Here is a 19590-nt window from a genome sequence, read left to right on the forward strand (position 1 = left end):
AGTGTTCTATAAGGCGTCCTCGCGCATCCAAACGGGAGTCGCCCCATAAGGGATTATGTGCGTTTAGATCATTAAGGACTATATATGGCGGAGGAAGTTCATCAATGAAGCTTTGAAATTGTGTCTTCGAAAGTTGATATCACGGAGGAATGTAACTGTTAGTTAGAAGTAACTGTTAGTAGCTTCCCGAACAGCACTGCTCGGACAACAACTGCCTCAAGAGAAGTTCGGAGGTTTAACTGCTTACAGGCAACACCTTTATCAACTATCATAGCGACACCGCCCGACGAGGCGGCAGCGTCGTCACGGTCTTTGCGGAAGATGGCATCATGCTTTAGAAAGTTTGTTTGCGTGGACTTGAGATGTGTTTCCTGAACACACAGCACCTTTGGAGTATGTTTATTAAGAAGTTCTCTAATATCATCGAGGTTATGGAGGAGTCCTCTCACATTCCACTGTAAGATCTGTGTGTCCGTTTTAGATGAGTTTTGTGTTGTGTGCTCAAGGATGGAAAATTAGCTCACGGACCCTTTCCAGGGGCCGTGACACGATATTTTTCTTTTTTGGATCGGTCGACAAAGTCGCGCCGATCTTTAAGCGCTGGCTGCGCCCTCACGCTCGGTGTTGTGTCTATTGCCTCTTGCAAGGTGCTGAACACGCGCTCTTGCGAGCGCTGCGTGTTTTGAGGGCCTCGCCTCAAAAGACGAGACCTTCGCGGCCCCCAGCCCAGAGGTTGGTGGGTCCTTCTTGGGTGGCGGAGCAGCACTGGCTGCAACCACCGAGGAGGCAGATGGCGCCACCACCGGCTCACTACACATGTGCCAAACAGCCGCCGGAGGCCGTTGTGGCGCTGATCCCTGACGCGCCACTTCAGCAAAGCTGGTTCCTGGTAGGTAGGACACCTACCTTTGTGCTTTCTTAAATGAAATGTTTTGTTTTACTTTAATTGTGACAATTTCTTTTTCTTTTTTCCAGCATGGGCATGACCCTGAGTATGTGGCATGCTCCCCATTACAGTTCGCACAATGAAGAGAGTTTTCCCAGGGATCAGATGTGTGTTCGTCAGCACTGTGTTTCGCGCAATTTAGGCGGCCTCAGCAGTTATGTGAACTGTGGCCGAACCGCTGGCATCTAGAACATCGGAGAGGGTTTGGTATATACGGCCTCACTCGAAGCCTGATGTACCCAGCCTCAATGGAGTCAGGCAGTACACTTGAATTGAAAGTATCAGGTGTTTAGTCTAGACTTCTTTGCCATCACGCCTCATTCTGATTCGTTTCACGTTGATCACATTCTGTTCACTGAAACCCTCCAGGAGTTCAGCCTTCGTCAGCCCTAACAGGTCATCATCTGAAACAACGCCACGGGTGGTATTCATGGTTCAGTGTGGGGTTACTATTAATTTGGTATCTCCAAAATTCACTAAATTACTGTCAGTTCAAGCGCACGAATAAACAGAAAGGAAGAGAGGACAAGCGCTTGTCCTTTCTTCCTTTCTGTTTATTCGTGCGCTTGAACTGACAGTTATACCATGCATATCAAACTAGCCCAACTTTCGATTCTGTTTCACTAAATTAGGCAGTCTCTCATATTGTTTTTGGCCGCAGAGCTCCAACAGGTCACCACTTGCCATTCTCGATGCTTTATATCCTGGGCCAAAGATTTCCGTCAAAGACTTCGAAACTAAAAAAGGTGAAAGTGTTCGCACTGGTTTGCCGGGTGTGTCAGCGTAGATAACGTGAAATCGGGGGAAAAATACTCTCTGGTGACCAAAAAACTGGAAGACTTCATCGGTGCACTGTCTTTTCTGAGAGCGATCAGGGAGTGGGGGAAAGGAACTAGCCGTATGTAAATGCTCTATTTTCGGCAGCAGCGCCAGCCACCCACCATGGAGTCCAACAAGGGGATGCTGCAGGCTCTGTAAGCACAGGCCCTCCAGACGCCAGCTGTACGCCTCCACTATAACCGAATATGGTGTATCCAAGGTAGGATAGCCACACAGGGTTAACCCTTGCCGCCAGGAAACACGGAAGTCAATGGAAGAGAGTAGAGGACAGGAAAGATTTAAAGTAAGAGAAAAGACGAAGATGTGAGGGGTAGACAGGAAAAGGCGACTGCCGATTCCCGGGTCAATCCGGGGGTGCCGTCAACGTGAAGTGGGGGCAAAAGGGGTGTGTTGCCGCCGCTGGGGGGCCTTAAAGGTCCAATCACCCAGCATTGGCTCAACCCCCAGGATTCCCTTTTCCCCGGGCATGGCAAAGCCACGCATGGCTAGGCGTGGCAGGGGGTCGAAAACCCCCCGTTAGCTCGGGTTTGTGGTGTCGCTACATACCAAACGCCTGTTTTCACAGACGCCCCTGCGGGGCGCTACTTAAAGACATAATTGGTCAATACTGTATGTCAAAAAATCTGTTGTTCGTACGAGCTCCTCTTCTCTCTGAATTGTTGGACGATAGATCCTATGATGAGGGCCAGCTACCAATAATGAGACCTTCAGGACCCAAAGTACCGATACCACCAATAAATTACCCCTCATATTAATGATTGCCAGCATCTGTGCAGTAACCATCACCATCTCTATGTCAGACCCCCTGCCTCTATGAAAAAAACTTGTTTGTGCTTATCTTACAATGAGTCTTTGTGACTGATACACTGCTTCAGCTTTTTTGGATAAGCAGTCATTGATACGAATTACACAACTGCAGTTGTGGGGATGCCTTCCAGCATTTCGAAGCAGCCGTTGGAGCAGGCAAAATATGCTTTTGGAGCAGCTACCTCTGTGTTTGGAACACGCATGTGCTTTCTATGACACAGACGGAGGAAGAAAATTTAGCTTTAATTTCGTTTAATGCAGCTCAGTGGTAGAGCATTTGACACGTTATTCGATGATTGCAGGTTCGAATACTGCCGGTGGCAAGTCATCGTTTCATCCCCTTTTATTTTGCCACATTTGCATTACAATTACTTCTAATTAAAACCCCTGTGCTTTCCTTGGCATTATTGTCTATTGGTTCTGAATAATATTGTGCCTAATAAAGAAAACGAGCCCTTGAATTTACACCTTCCTTCAATCAGTTTACATATTCACTTACTATAAAGCAGTAGCAAGCCCACAAAATAAGCACAAGTAGGATTATGTACAGAAGCGGTGACACAAGACAGTGATATATTGCACCAACAAGCTAGCTGCAGCATGAAGTGTACTGCAGTGTGCACACACGGACACACACAAGAACACAGACACATTGAAAGCTTATCTATCACAGTAAAACCTCGTTAATACGCAAACAAAAGCTCAGAACCTGCCAGGAACCCGGCTAACTGCGCACTAAACGTAGTATGAATCATTCCAATAGGATGGAAAGGTGGGCTAGTTGGTGGGCTAGTGCTCGAGCTGTGTGCCTCCTCTTTGCTTTGTGTCTGTGTTTACCCCCACGCTCCCAGTTCGCTGAACCATTATGAATCATTCACCAAGTACATAAACGTACGAAGAGTTCGCCTTTAGGGCAGGAAGGAGGGTTGGGCAAAGGTTTGTCACAGCGCCCCCCTCCCTATCATGCGAATGTATGGGGGCTGACTTTACGGCCCCTTCTCACTCCCATTCCTATTATGTCAATGTATGAGGCTGGCTTTGCCCCCCCCCCCCCCCCCCCTGGAGCACGCCTATGACGAAGTACCAATTTGCGTTTCTTTATGTGCACCATCAGCGCTAAAGAAGAAACAAATGTAGTGCCACAGCAAATATTGCTTGATGTGCCCACCTTGAAGTCACTTCTTCCTTTTTGCAAATGTTCAGTCATTCTCCCAGAACTGTCCGATTGAACGCGGTGGCGCCACCAAAGAGCACTTCGAAACTATTGCGGAGTCCGGGATACACATCCAACGCAGCGACTGACATAACGATGAAACAGACATAATCGGCTGTCCGCGATGAATGTATACTGCAATCTGCTACTTAACAAAAACTGAGTTCATTTTTTTTTTTTTTTTTTTTTTGAGACGCGGTACAATCGCAGGGAGCCGATCGTCTACTGGCTAGTTGCGTGTAGCGCTTTGCCTATTTGACGTACATACCGTGCTGGGGCCGCTTGCACCCACTCCACTTCAGACCATGTAAAGCTGCGGCGAGCCTGTTGAGTTTACGCGACCATGCAAACTTTCTGCAATGCTCTAGCGGTCCTGGCAGCGGACATAGGAGCGTTTCGGCAGTCGAATCATAAAAGAGTGTGCTACGGTTGCTGTCTCCGTGCTTGTGCTCCACAAGGCCTAACTCCGCAAGAACAAGCTGCTTCCGTTTCTGCAAAGCGGCGCATGCTGAATCGTCGTGCACAACGATTCAGGTGGCAGTGATCTGGGCCTCAGTGCTCTCAGGTTGTCGCCAGCTATTAAAAGCGTACAGTAGGCTTAAAGCGGCGCTACGCCAAATATGCAGGCTTTTTGTAGGCGATAAGTCATACTCGCATGCCTTTCGGTAGTCACCACATCACCTTCGTTCTTTGCCGATGGTTATCAAAAAAGGCACCACTGCAATCACACGGAAGTCGGAATGATCGTTCAGCCAATTCCGTGCTTCTGCAGCAGCAGCACAACTGTATGCAAATATAGCAGCGCATGTGTACAAAATGGCGACCATCACATAATATCCAATCACGATGGGTGCTGTGAACATTAATTTCGGTTCCAAGACCACCTTGTGGTGCAGTAATGGTGCAAATTAGACAAAAAAGACCCTTTTGGAGCAGTATGAAACAGTAATTTCTAATTAGCGTAGCTTTCCCACCACTGGAATTGCTGACTCGTGTCTTTACTACAGACGCTGTATTTCACCGGGTTTGTCACAAATGAAAAATTGCCACAGTAAGGTATCCGAATTATATTCAGACGGTAAAAACTACTCACAAAGTTTATTATAGAAAAGTAAAAGTGTGAAATGAATACGTGTGGCCTTTTTTTTTCTTTCTTTTACCCAGTAAAGGCTAACACTTGCAAGATGTACATAAAATTTGAAGACAAGTTCAAGAGAGGGCTCACCTCTTCGTTCAGCTACACTCTCCAAGATTTTTTCCTCTTCCTTGAGTTGCTTTTCCAGTGCACTCTCTTTGCGAGCTGCAAAGCAAATCATTAAACAAGTGCAACAGAAGGTTAAAGTCAAGTGTGCTTATAACCTACCAGAGCTGCTAATACAAAAGGCACTCGTAAGCACACAAAGTGTACATAAAATAGGAGAAACATCAGGTACAGCACTGCTTGCATGTAGATATTTTTTTAATAAGCTATGGCTGGCCTGGAGAGGTGTGAAGACATTCCTTTTATGGCCTATGCTATTCCTTTAGCCACAGGGGGAGTATTTCTTCATATATCTCTCCCTGCAAGCGCTACGAGCTTGCTACTGTTTGCTTACTGCTGTTGTTCTAACATCTTTTCTTCTGCGTCACGTGTTGCTTGCGAAGTGCACACTTTATACAATGTAGATGCTGCAAGCCAGTTACATTGTGACATGACCTGCATGCCTCTGCGCATACTTTCTGGCGGATTTTGCATTCGGATAGATATGTTTTACAGTGCAATGTACAGAATCGGTCCTTGTGGGTCAGCCATGAGACCATGGTTTGTTGTGTTCTACATGCACTGTGAGTGCCAGTCAGCAACACACAAGCAGCTCCCACTCATCAGTTCGCAAGAGAGGCAGAACTGGTTGCCATGTAGCTGAAAGCCATTTCAAGGCAGATTTGGTTGTTGATGACAAGCTTATAAACAGTGCATATATTCTCGTGGGAGCTCAATAACACACCACATGCAGGATCTTTATTTTCACTGTAAATAAAGTTTGTTTTCTGCAAATGTGCAGCACCATCCGTTAGTATTTGTTTTCAATGCCAATGTTGCACAAATAAAAATTACAGCACTTCTGTTTCAGAGCTATGGAGGGAATTTATGGCTAGTGTGTCATTCCAATGACAATAGCGTGCTATGACACAAATTTGAGCCTGGCATTTCGTTCCTTACCATGAAAACACTGCATGTTGCTTGGAAGTTAAAAGCCGAGCATGTGCTTGTTTATGCTTTCCATAAATAGTAGAGGAAACACAGTGGCAGGGAAAAAGCCACACATGAGGGTGCAGTGAGTGATGAAAATAGCCACATTACAAAGGCCGTAACAAGGAATGACCGCGTGCCTTCAGTCTGGCAATGAATAAGCAGATCTAACACACTTGTAGTTATACGTGCTTGTCTGATATACAAATCTGAAATGCTGGGACTGACACATCATCATCATCAGCCTGACTACGCCCACTCCAAGGCAAAGGCCTCTCCCATGTTGCACCAATGAACTCAGTCCTGTGCTTGCTGCAACCACATTATAACCACAAATTTCTTAACCTCATCTGCCCCCCCCCCAACTTTGTGCCTCGTACATTTGGAATATTTGAAATCCAGTCTGTTACTCTTAATGAGTAGTGGTTATCTTGCCTATATGCTACATGTTCATTTCTTCTTGATTTAAACTACGATATCTTTCACGTCCGTACGTTCCCTGACCCACTTTGATTTTTTTCTTGTCCCAAAAGGTTGCCACTATCATTTTGCTTTCCACTGCTCACTGCATTGTCCTCCATCTAAGTTGAACCCTCTACATAAGCCTGCAAGTTTCTGCTCTGTAGGTTAAAGAGATACTGAACAAAATTTTTGCCGCCAAGATTTACAACCGAATTGAAAGACTGGGTCCTGAAATCGATATAGACAACCTCCATTCTAGGCAGAAATTACAAGAAAATAATTAATTTAGTACGTCTCACAAACTATCGCATCTAGCGGCCGCGCCGTAAACTAAAGGAGGTGACGTTTGGTGATCAAACCCAATAGAAATGGGCAAGCTAGCAATGCCAGCCATCATTTGCGTCTCTCCGACTCACTCATCTCCCCCTCTGGTTTCCAGAACCGGTATGAACAGCACCGGTTGCAAACTATGCTCCCAGCTGAGGGAAAGCATCAGCGCTTTTGTGGAAGGGGGACAGTGGAATGAAAGGAGAGGTGGAGAAAAGGAAGATGGGAACTTGTGCACCCTGCCTGCGCCTAGGCGAATCTGATGTCACGGCTCCCGCTCGCGTGAAGCCGCTGCGCGCTGACAATCTTTCAAAAATACAGCCAACTGTTCAAAAAAATGGAAAATTAACCCTGTTTATTGGAACAGTGGAATCTTTCGAGTATAATTACGAAATTTTGTCATACTTCCCAGTTCTCGTTCAGTATCCCTTTACTACAGGTAAAATGCAGCTGTTATATACGTTCTTCTTGAGGGTTAGTGGTAAATTACTGTTCATGATTTGAAAATGCTTGCTGAATGTGCTCCACCTCATCCTTATTCTTCTAGTTATTTCACTCTCATGGCTTGGCTTCGTGGTTACTTCTTGTCCTGAGTAGACACACTACGCTTATTATTTTTCATACTTACAGATCTGCTTCCTTTGTCCAGTTCAGTAATCAGTAATTGCGATTCGTCCCCCGAGTTACTCACCTATGCAATGTCACGAGCGAATTCATATCAGGCGACTAAGGTCATTATCATCAGCTTGCCTACACCCACTGCACGGCAAAGGCCTTTCCCATGTTGTGCTAATAAACGCGATCCTGTGCTTTCTATACCTGCAAACTTTTTAATTTCACCTCCCCATCAAATCTGTCTCCCTCTCACGCATTTGCCTCCTCTTGAAATTTGATCAGTTACTCTTAACAGGGGTGCAACAGCTGAAATAGAATTTGAGGTAATTTTTGGAGCAGCAAAATGTTACTTTTGGAGCACTAAAATCCAAATTTGGAGCAGGTCAGGGAAAAAAATTATTCATTTTTTATAACAAAAAATCAAATTTGGAGCAGTATGAAATAGAAGTATTTACAAAAAGAATATTCACAAACCCTTCAACATCCCCTAAATCATGCAGGGTGAATATGCACTGCTATTTCAATAAAAACAAAATTTGAACCACCCCACTCAGCAAGTAATGATAAAGGGCACACTGGTACTTGACACACCTGTCAAATCCTTTGACAGGCTCTGAGGATCGAACCGTGGATCTGCCAAGCTGGCAGCCATAATATTTGGGAGGTTTTTAAAAGTGAGAAGTACAGGTGGCAAAAAAAAAAAAAAAAGAAGTGGCACACAGTTTTGACTTTTTGGGGCTGCAGAAATATCTTAAAGTGCTCCAAATGATTGCCAGAGACTTGTTAGACATCATTCATCATACTAGTACTCACAATTATGTGCCGTAAACACCCATGAGGAATTGAACAAACTGTGCTACGTTCCATGACTAGTGCTAACAGCCCCTTCCAACTCTTAAAAAGCTTTTTCGCAGGACACAAGTGTTTTGCAGCGAAGGTGGCTTAAGTGGCATTTTCTACAGATTAGAACAAGACTATAAAATTTTCGAACCGCTTTAAATCCTCCCCCCCCCCTTTTTTTTTTCGCGACGGGATTAGGTTTAGGGCACAACTTCGCAGCTCCCTTGTTGCAAGGCCTGTTTGGCAATAGATAAAGTCGTGACGCGCCCATTGGCTCGGCGACAGGCCAACGGGCATGTGTCGTTGCTATGGGAACTACATGGTCACCGGCGATCGCCGTACGTAGTGTTGGTTTGCACGCTGTAGCAGTAGCATACGTTTCCAGCTTTAGTTTCTGTCAAGACACAGCCACATAGGCCGACTAGGAAATTCATATTTCCTGCAACATGTTGCTCGCTACGGCAACGCATTTTGTCTTGAAGCTGATTCGTGCTACCGATAAATATCTGCTGCGGTCAGCGGACCAATGAGCGCGTGGCACTGTTTTACTTTATCTGGTCAGTTGCACTTTGCGAGTGTCCTGGCCTAATGAGCATATATCTTACTCCGTGGTTTAGTGTTAGAATGTGCGCACCTAGATTGATTGACGACCCAAACTACAGGTGGCCAATGTAGCGTCTATTTCTAGCTGAAATTCGCGCAACTGAGAAAATTTGACGACTGATCACAGCGAGGTGCAATTTCATCAAATTTCATGGTTTTGGTGCAGCTCTGTGCAAAAATTCGGAATTGTATCAAATTGGCGTAGCTGTTTCACCACTGCCTTAATGACCAGCAATTATCCTGCCTACGCACTATACTCCCGGCCCATGTCCATTTCTTCTTGATTTTAACTATGATGTCCTTAAGGGGGGACGCGGCTTTGGGATCGCGAAAAATGGCAAAAAAATCGATTTTTTGAAACTCAAGTTTTCAGTTTCTGGAACCCTTTTTCTATGTGGTTCCAAAATATTTACACTGAAAACCGCGCAGAAGTGCTTCGGAAAATTCGTTTCACCCACCTAGGTAGCAAAAATATTTCTGGAAATGGCGAGAAAACGGCGATTTTCAAAAAATAATAGCTTCGCTATGCTTGGGCCGGGAGCCGGCTTCTTGGGCTCATCGGAAAGAGCATCTTTCCGTGTTTAACTTTCCCGCCTCAGTTGGCTCCTCCCTTTAACAACAAGCGAGCAAAAAGCAAATGTTTGAAGGTCGTTTTGAGGCCCTTGATTGGCCTTGGCCGCCATGTTGCCTCAGCTCGCCTCGCCATTGGCCCGATGCTCGCTCCGGGAGATCGTCGTCTGCTGCTTGTGCGTCACGAGGACATGGCTCTCGAAAATCGCCACTTCGTGACGTGTTCACGGCTTGATAATCACTTAAGATATAACTACGCTTTAGTTACGAGCAGTAAGCGGATGCGCGATCAGGTTACTACGAGCGTCAGCGCGGTCTACGAGCGCCGCGCGTCATTGAAGTCGTCTTTAGCCCTAACTCCGCCGACTGCGGGCAGGAACGACCCGCTAGCGCATTCGTGGCGACGTGTTTCTTCGCAAGCAACGAAGCTGTAAGCGGCGGCACGATCTGATTACTACGAGTGGCCGCACCGGATGCACGATCAGATTACTACGAGCGGGCGCGCGGCGGTCTACGAGTGCGGCGCGTCATCGGAGTCGGCTTTAGGCCCAACTCCCGCTGACAGCGAGACTGCGGGCAGGAACGACGCGCAAGCGCACTCTTGGTGACGTGCTTCTTCGCAAGGAATGTACCACATCACTCGCTAGCTCCTCTGAATATTGTACGGGCATTTTACGCATCGGCAGCGGACAACACAGTCAAGCTCGTCACCCCCCCCTCCCCCCTTCACTGCCAAGGGTCGCTCGGAACAGCGGCTAGCAGTTTCGCGCGTCGTCATTCGAAAATGCGATGCCAAGTGCAGTGCGTGCCGATTTTTTGTCTTCGTAGTTACTCATTTCGCGGATCGTCATCGAACGCCGCCGGCAAGTGCATTACGCGCCGGCTGCACTGTCCACGCGGCCGCGCACCCCACGGTCATATGGAGTGCCGTCAGTAAGCTTTTGTGATGCGATTCACACGTGCTTGGAGCCGTGTTTGATATTTCCACGAACGTCTATGAATGTTCCTAGGTTAATGAATTGCTGTAGATTAGAATTTCCGCGACCGGCTGTATGATGATGCGTTTCACGGCTAGAGCGGCGAAAGAGCATGTGTGAATCAGGGGCACGAATTTTTATATGCCCGTTTCGTGTCATTAATTATACTGCTAGAAATTCCCGTGCCACCAGTCTTCTGCCCATAACTTTGTTATTTGGAAAGAAGGCATAGGCCGTCATGGTGTGATCCATTTTTCGGATGCAATAAACTTCTCTCCAAATAAAAAAAAGTTCAGTGAATATTTGTAATCAAGTACTTAATTACGCTAATTACAACTTCAGCACAAAAAAGTATGTTTAATAATTTCAGTATATGGTTTTATTCAATTACAATCTTTTCTGTCATACTTATCACACCACTCCTTCATACAAAGAACTTGGTTTGAAATTCATACTTGTTCTTTGTAACTCATGAAAAGGAGTAAATCATGAAAAAAAGTCAAATATCACAAGACAAACCTGAGATCACAATTTTTAGGTGTCTTAGAGATGTAAAGAAAAGTTGAAACTTTAAACGCAGCTTTCTCAATACTGTTTTTTTTTTTTTTTTTGAAATTATGCTCAGCCCCTCCACATGGTTCAGTGAAGAAATAATCTGTTTCTCGTAAAGTATTTGTGGTATCGCTTCAAAATTTTTATGAAAGCACTGTGAGGTTATTCTTAGTGTCTGTGCCAATTTTCATCAATATCCAACGAGAAACAAAAAAGTTCATTGAAAAAAAGCCTGTCGAAAACTTCAACAGGCTTTTTCTCACAAGTGTGTTTTGGACATTGTGCATTGCTCGTGGAAAGAGTAGCACGAGAATGACTGGACCGATTTTGATTCTGTTTTTTTTTTCCTGAATCCCTGAACACTGCTTGTGGGTACAGCAATCTTCAATTTTTGTTTTGTGGCCATGTTATTTTTCTAGACGATGATTTGTCCGTGCCATTGTTTCTGACAATGTGTGTCGGCAGCCATGATGATCTCTAAAAAAAAACGAGAACTTATTAAAAAATTCCGAGAGTGTCATACCCTGTAGCTTTCTTTTGAGTAAAGATCAACATCATTCGCAGCTTCCTGGCATGTTTTGTTGCAGCGCTAGGCTTTCCACGAGCAGACCATGTAATTGGATCGTGTAGCATTATGTAACTTGAGAACTACTGAAGCTATCATGATGAAACTGCATATTTCCCTATTCTAGACACTTATGAGTATGCATGCCAAATTTTATTGCTGTAGGTCAACAAATAAAAAAGTTTTTTTTCAAAGCCACCTCCCCCCTTAACCCCCATTTGTTCTTGACACATGCTGCTCTTTTCCTGTCTCCTAAAGTTACACCTACCATTTTCCTTTCCATCACTTAATGCGTCATCCTCAATTTGAGTTGAGCCCCATTCATAAGCCACCAGGTTTCTAGTCCGTAGGTAAGTACCAGTAAAGTGCAGCTGTTATATACCTTGCTCATGATGGCCAGTACAAACAAAACACAGACAGAGAAGAAAATGACGAAATCTCAAAATTCTCTGTCTGTGTTTCATTTGCGCTGGCCATCATGACCATCTTCCAACTCGCTACCCTCTTACATATACCTTCCTCTTGCAGGATAGTGCTAGACTACCACTTTCTATTTGACAATGTTTAGAGGATTTGAGAATACTGGCTGAATATGCTCCATCCCATCCTTATTCTTCTAGTTACTTCACCCTCATGGTCCGTCTGCATGGTTCCTACCTGTCCTAAGTATTCCTTTACAACTTCCAGTGTCTCTCCACCCTATTGCAAAGCACTCTTCACTACCAAGACTGGTGCACATTACTTTAGTTTTATACATATTAATTTTCAAACCTATTCTTCTGCTTTCCACGTCCAGTTCAGTAATCGTGAGCTGTAATTTGTCCCCTGTGTTACTCATCGATGCAATGTCATCAGTGAATCGCAGAGGTAGCCTCCATCAACTCTTATCTCTAACTCTTCCCAATCTAGAACCCTGAAAAACTCCTGTATGTGGTGAATAGAATTGGGAAGCTTGTGTTTATCTGCCTTACACCTTTCTTAATTGGCACTCGGTCCCTTTCTTCACAGAGGTTTATGATAGCTGTGCATCCACTGTAAATTTTTTCCAGTACGTTTATATAGGCTTTGTTTTTCCGCAGTGCCTACACGACTGCTGATATCCAGACCAAATCACATGCCTTCTCATAATCTATGACGGCTGTATACAAGGGTTGTTTGTATTCCATGCATTTCACCATGACCTGATTGATAGTGTGATTAGGGTCTATTGTCAAGTAGCCTGTGCAAAATCCTGCTTGGTCCTTTGGTTGACTGAATTCTAACACTTTAATTATATTGGCTATTATCTTTGTAAATAGGTAGCACACAATAAAGAATGGTAAGCTGATTAGCCTGTGATTTTACAACACCTTGACATCCCTTTTTTTTTATGCATTAAGATTATACTAGCATTCCTTCAAGGTTATGGTGCCCTCACTGTCAAGAGGCGTTTTGGATAAAAGGTAGCTAGTTTTCCTAACACTATCTGTCAACCATCTTTCAAGAAATCTGATGTTATCTCAGCTACTGTACAGATTTCTACAAAACCCCTCAGCTACTTCAACTATCTTATCTGTATCAGTAGTGGCTTTGCCTTCCTTGTGCCTAAGCGCATACATCTGCTTTTTCCCTGTGCCCAGTTTTCTTTTCAACACATTATGCAAGTTGCCGTTGTTTTTTTTTTTTTCTATAGTCACAGCACTTTAAGCACAAGGAATACAATAAACATAGAAAGCGGATTCACAAAGAGAGGAAAAGAGAAATTCTCCTCTAGATGGACATCTGATGACAAAAAAGTTCACTGCACAGGTGTTAGAGGTCCACTGACAGAAGAAAAGCATCAGGATTCAGCCTCAAAGAAAATACCAATTCAGCACAAAAGTAGGTAATGCACACCCAGACACACAATGTGCACTGCGTACTTCAGGAATAATCCAGAAATTTCACATACCGTACAATCCAGAGCAAGCACCCTATTTATCTTTCACCCTACGGCAAAAGATAATCCGACAAAATTTGAAGAGGGGGGAGGCCTTGCCCAGTTCAAATCAAAATTTAATATCATGGCTGAAGAGCTACTAAGAATAAAAAATGTACACCCATGCTTCTGATGAATGGCTCTATTGAGTATGCATGCATCCACTTTTTCACAAACAGTGGATGCATGCAGCGAAAATAACAGGAGGGAAGGTTCTAGAGTGTGTGCACTGTCATTAGCTCACATTTCAAATCTCTGGAAGGAAAAAAAAAGAGTGCTTGCTGGGTATTTTACAGTAATCAGGCCCCCATAACGCCCTAGAGCCCCACGAACAATATGAGTTATGATTCTGACACACGATGCAGGGGGGGGGGGGGGGGAAGGGTAGGAATAAATTACAGAAGCCGCACGATATGCCATTTACGAGACACACAAACTCCTCGAGATGAAGATGCTAACAAATAAAATTTAGGGGCCATTTCATTGTGTCAAGGTAGGTGACTAGCAAAGTGTTTAGTACACAGAGGTTGCACAGAATTTTCAAGAAAGGTGGGAACTCATTTATTGTCTTGATAGGCCCTGAGTGGCGTCAGCATGGCCGGTTCGTCTTTATAGCATTCACTGGCTTCTTGAACGGCCTCTTAAAAGGCACACTGTGTGACCCCCGAAACTTATTCTAACATCAAGTTTTCACAACACCAATCCTCAAAGTCAGCTTAAGATCTTGTGCTGCAGAGGGCTTTTATTCTGCCACTACGTAGGCTACATATAAAGTATTTTCTTTTTACATTTGTTTTAGTGCACTGCCAATAAATCCCATTCAAATAATTCAGATATACTCACTTTCTGCAAGCATGGTTGAATAGCCCAGTGGTTGAGCAAGGGGTCGCGGTTTCAAAAACTTAAAAAATGTTTCATTCACTTATTTCTCTTACTTTTCGTTGACGCACAGGAAAAACCCTAAAGCCGTATACGACTCGGCTGCAGGAGATTCCTCAAACAATTTCATTCAAATACAGAATGTGTATATGAGCCCACATGCTCACACAGCTAAAGATGCACAAATACAGCTGTTAAAATGACTTTTTTTTTTTTTTTAGTGGGCACTGCTCTCTAAATATGTGGACCATGCTGCCATAACACTGTTACTGCCACTGCATCTGCTCACCTTCAGCTTTCTTTTTGAGCTCTGTGTGTTGGTCCAGCAGACTGATGTTGGATTTACGGCCATACTCATCTCGCTGTTCGTCATCCTCATCAGTAGCAGTGCTGGATTTGTCACGTTTTTCCTCCAACAATATGGCATGCAGACGGCCCAGTCTACCAAGCTGCATAAGAACAGCTAGCTTAACACACTTCTTGCCAAAGCATTGCATGCATAGAATACCAATTATGATAAAAATGCGCATTTAAAAAATATTTGTAGTTGAGTGCTACAGAGTAATTTTTCAGCAAGTCCTGATAGTAGCCCCTAATATCTTGATGCTATGGATTTTTGGTATGCTTTACAGTCAGCAGCTCCTCTCAAAAGTTTTGTAAATCCGAGAGGTAAGAAAAAATTAAAAACAAATCATTTATTAACAAGCAAACTGTATTTGAATTACACATACATTACAAAATTCTATACATAAAAGCTTTCGTGCAAAATATTGTATACAATAAAAAAAAAAATTCACCAATGATTATGATATTGTCTAATGCTAATTCGGAGCATGACTGTTAAGGTGTTTTGATGTTAAGACAAGTTGAGGCAGACAATTTGAGAGAGACCATGTATGTATGTACAGTTGCATACCATGCAGTGAGTAGCATGACTGGTGCAGACAACTTCATGCAGCCATTACCCACCACAGACAGAGTGTAGCATGACTGTCTCGGTAACCAAGAAGCTGTGGAAGATGGCCCGTGGGCATGTTCCACAACAACCACGACAAAAACAGGCCTTCGTTCACGCAGTGCTTCATTTCAATATATGGTATTGGTGGATGCCCTCACCACATACCTTGGTAATGATGTCATCGGTGACCGTATGACAGCGCGCACTACCGAAGGACCGCGGAACCTGTCATGTCACCCCTGTCATCCCCTCCACCTTGCGTTCTCCCCGCTATCACTGTTTTTCACCCTCCGCTGAACGTCACGTTTGCTCTCTTTTGTCCTTGTTCACTCTACCTGCTACGACGACACCAGTGCCACTCATGCAAGAACGAGCGCCTAACAGGAAGAATGCATGCAAGTTTCATGTAGGGGCATGGCCAACTGCATTTGAAATTTTGCCCATCTACAGATGTAGAACATACATTACATATTACCAAAGAATCAAAGTGCCAGCCTTAGCGTTCCTGTAGACCAGCAATGGATCTGATTGATTGGAGTGGAGAGACGCTAATGATAAGAGCTCATTTGTTAAAGGGGCCCTAAAACACTTTTTAGAGTAACCATGGAATTAATTCACTGGAAAAGCGTATTACCTCACAAATTGAACGCCGCAAAATTTTTAAGAATCCATCCAGTACGAGCGGAGTTACAAAGATTTGTCACACGCTGCAATCTCATTCTCTCTTCTCTTATCCCGCAAAAGCACTGGAAACTGAGCAGGGAAGGATGGGAGGGGCAAACAAAAAAACTTCACTCGTGCCTCTAACCTTGAGCTTTTTTTTCTTTCTTTTTTTATTCCAATACCCAGCTTTTCCAGTGCAATTGCGCGCGCACACGTTGACAAGTGACGGCTTTTCGCGGCGGCTTCTGTAACAACCGAGTGCGCCACGTTTAAATCAGCCAATGGTTGATAGATGGGCTTACTGGGCTTATTTTCCGTGATTTGTCGAGAGAAGAGAAAGCAATTTTTAGCTGACTTTATGATTTATTGTGAATTCCAGGCCGCGTGCTGTGCTATATTATTTGGCTCGTTTGTTGTCGGGAGCCTTTACTACTGATCAGCAGCGTTTTCTGACCATGCTCAAAAAGTGTTGCAGGGCCCCTTTAAGCTTCCATGATTTTTCTGTATCACAGTTGCCAACAACATTCACGTTCAGCTAGACACGAACACTACATTCAGTGCTTGACTGCTACGCACACCACTGAGTGCACTGCAGGTGTTTCGAACCAAGCGAAACACTAACCATCTATTATGACAAGCACAGCCAGCCGCAGTGCACGTGCCAGCCTTGCATACGCACGAGCTCCAACTGAGAGGCCAGCATGTGTAGCGAAGAAAGAAAGCAAGGTTAGAGGCCAGTGGTTTGTAATATTGACAGACTCTACGTTCACTTTCTTTCATCCTCTGTCGCTCTCCCAGTTGCGCCACAGATCGAATTGCCACTCAACACAAGAATGGGTACGTAAGAACTGCCCTCTAAAAAAAGAAAGTCTCTTGGTGGCCAGGCTGAATTTTATATAAACAGCCCTCTGTGCTTTGACATACAAACAAGACAAGCACCCATCACATATATTATAACTAACATTTTGTTGCCATAATATAGTCACAATAAGAGATGCCTAAGTGAAATGGTTAACACCAAAGATGGAGTACATTTATTCAGTAGCACCTTGGGTTACCTCTGCAACATGAACTTCTCACTCAGACCAGCAGTAAGGTCACCGAGCTGCCACTTTTCAAAGCCCCAAAATTTATTATTAAATACAGACTGCTCATTGTGGCCCCTGGGGATTTTGCCCACCTGAATCGTCACGTGAAAAACACCTTCTGAAGAGATGTTGAGTAAGTGGTGTGGTTAGATTTTGCTGGATGTTTCTGGTGAGTAACATCACTCAAAGTAAATTAACATATTTTTAATTCAGAAACCTTCCACAGTGCCTGACACACAGAGATTAATTTTCCTAGGTTAGAACATAATACACAATGAAAAGACTAAAAAAGTACAATAGTTACATGAACAGGGGTGCAAGAGAGAAAGGAAAAGAAAAAAAACTGCTATTATACAATACGAATTAAAAATACAATAAAAATAGCAGGAAAAATGCAAAATATACAATGAAAAGAAAAAACATGCCTGTTGCTTTCTTCTTTCCTTGAGGGGTACATACGGTGTGTAATCACTGTCAGAGTCACTACTGCCTTCGCTTTCTTCTCTCCGAAATCTCTGAAACAGCAGGCAAGAAAAAAAAGGAAAAAAAAAACTTTACGGATAGAAATGCATATTAGCTGCTAGAATTGGAGATATGCGCTTGACGTCATTCGCGAGGATCACTAGCATAGAGGTCGCCATCTTGGAGGTCCGTGCACTTGCACACACGCAAAAGACTCTTTGCATGTGCTGTGTCCAAGATCCGTACAAAATATTAGATGTCTAGAGATCTCTGGAACACTTTCTGCACGCCAAAGCACGGACAGCAGGACGGCACGTATGAACGGATCTTCAAAATAGCACGGCGATGGTGTTGCCCCCTAGCGGATCAAGGCTCAGTGCATACCTCGTATAAAAGAAAATCATCCACCTAAGCCATGTGGAAGAGTAGAAACTGACATATACTGACAATGAATAACAGGCGCCCCACTGTACCAAAGCTTCAAGATAATTTGCATTTGGGCCAGTTGATACATGGTATATTCTGAACAAAGGGCTTTTTCACTAGAAATATTTTTCACTAGGCCCCAAAAGACTTCATAATCAAGATTTGAAGACTGACAATTGCATTTAGATTGTGCCGAAAATTTCTCTAGCTTATGTTTTATGCACTCGATCCTTCTCAGGCCGTCTAAAATGCACCAACTGGACAATGTCACAGCGTCCTGCAGCAAGTTGTTCAGCCATTTAGAACAAAAATGCAACTGTGGTGGTGCTGGTGCAGACAGCACAGAATCATCTTGGTAGGAGGCAGTGCACTCAAGACGATTCTGCACCACTGGCATGGATTACAACCAACTTGCCTTAGCTACCATACTGGTAATGCACTGCTCATTCAAAATAATGCCCTCAAAGCCAGCCACTCGACAACTCACAGCTGGCACACGCCCTTTCTTATAATATAAGGAACAAGCACACAATGCAAGCACAATGTACACATTTGACCATTATGACCATCAGTTACAAGACACAGCCTTACAGGTAAATCAGGAAGGGGCCCCAAAGAAGTGACAAAAGGTCCCGGCGTGAACCCCTACCATGCTAGCAAAGACGGGCTTAGCCTGTTTTTACACAGCGTTTTCCACCACTCCGAATAAGATAGAGGTATAGGAAAATTACAAGAATATTCTCTTTTTTAAAAAGAACCCGAGAGCTTCCATTTAGGTACATATGCAATGTTCTAACTTTTCAAGGTCAAAGTAGGGCTTCTTCTTTTTTCTTCAATAACAAGGGATTTCACTATTTAGTGAGAGCGCGAGAACGCCAGAGGGGACAACGCTTTGACACTGACAGCGCATATTTAGCACGTTTTACGAATACGCCCAGTTTTGCGCTCTGCGCGATCACGTTAAAAAATTAAAAGTAACTTGTTTGCCTATTGTTCAAAGGAAGCAAGCTAAATAGGGAAGGTGATGGAAACAGCATCGGTGTCATTTTTAGTCGCGATAAAGACGATCGCGATCTGTGCATAGGCTCCCCGCCAGACTTTATCCGGATAAATTTGGACTGTGCAGCTACACTACAGTGCAGCTACGGCAACTGTTAATGGCGATTAAGAAATCCCATTCAGGTTGACTCTGATCGCGATCAAAAGTGCCCGCGTGATTAGTTGGCCGCCACTACGACGATGATGCCGCATACAAAGCGCATGCAGCCTAGTCGAAGCTTTCACAATAAAAAGAAATTTTCATAAAGTGAACAGCAAGCCAAACGTACTTTCCTTGCCGTTGGATGCGCATTTTCGCTCTGAGAGTCGGTTTTGTTTACGGAACTCTCAACTTCGTCGTCCATTTCACAACGTGACAACGATGACGATGCGAGCAACTTAGCTTCATTGGAGTTTGCTTATGATGATGACGTTGGTGGTCTTTTATGTGTGTTTTTTTTTCCTTTCCAACAAGTCGCCGTTGTTTGGTTAGAGTGCCTAGGGTGGCTATAATGATGGTGGTGGCTGTGGTTAGAAAAAGAAGAGCATAATTTCTGCAGCTTGGTAGACGA

The 19590-nt window shown here is 44.1% G+C and overlaps 1 protein-coding gene across 2 annotated transcripts in view; it reads right to left on the reverse strand.

Moving 5' to 3' along the window:
* abs (ATP-dependent RNA helicase abstrakt) overlaps positions 1-19488 on the reverse strand; it is a 160751-nt gene extending 141263 nt beyond the window's left edge. The window contains exons 1-4 of one of the 2 annotated variants that reach the window (XM_037426588.2): positions 19309-19488; positions 17518-17607; positions 14673-14832; positions 5032-5106 (exon numbers count right to left, since the gene is read on the reverse strand). In XM_037426588.2, coding sequence (XP_037282485.1) covers positions 5032-5106; positions 14673-14832; positions 17518-17607; positions 19309-19383 — 400 coding nt within the window. In that variant the 5' untranslated portion in view covers positions 19384-19488. The remainder of the gene's footprint in view (positions 1-5031; positions 5107-14672; positions 14833-17517; positions 17608-19308) is intronic. The other variant, XM_037426587.2, reaches the window with a different exon arrangement.
* Positions 19489-19590: the final 102 nt, after the last annotated feature.

Source organism: Rhipicephalus microplus, chromosome X, assembly GCF_043290135.1.
Source record: "Rhipicephalus microplus isolate Deutch F79 chromosome X, USDA_Rmic, whole genome shotgun sequence".
In the NCBI taxonomy this organism is placed as follows: Eukaryota; Metazoa; Arthropoda; class Arachnida; order Ixodida; family Ixodidae; genus Rhipicephalus; species Rhipicephalus microplus.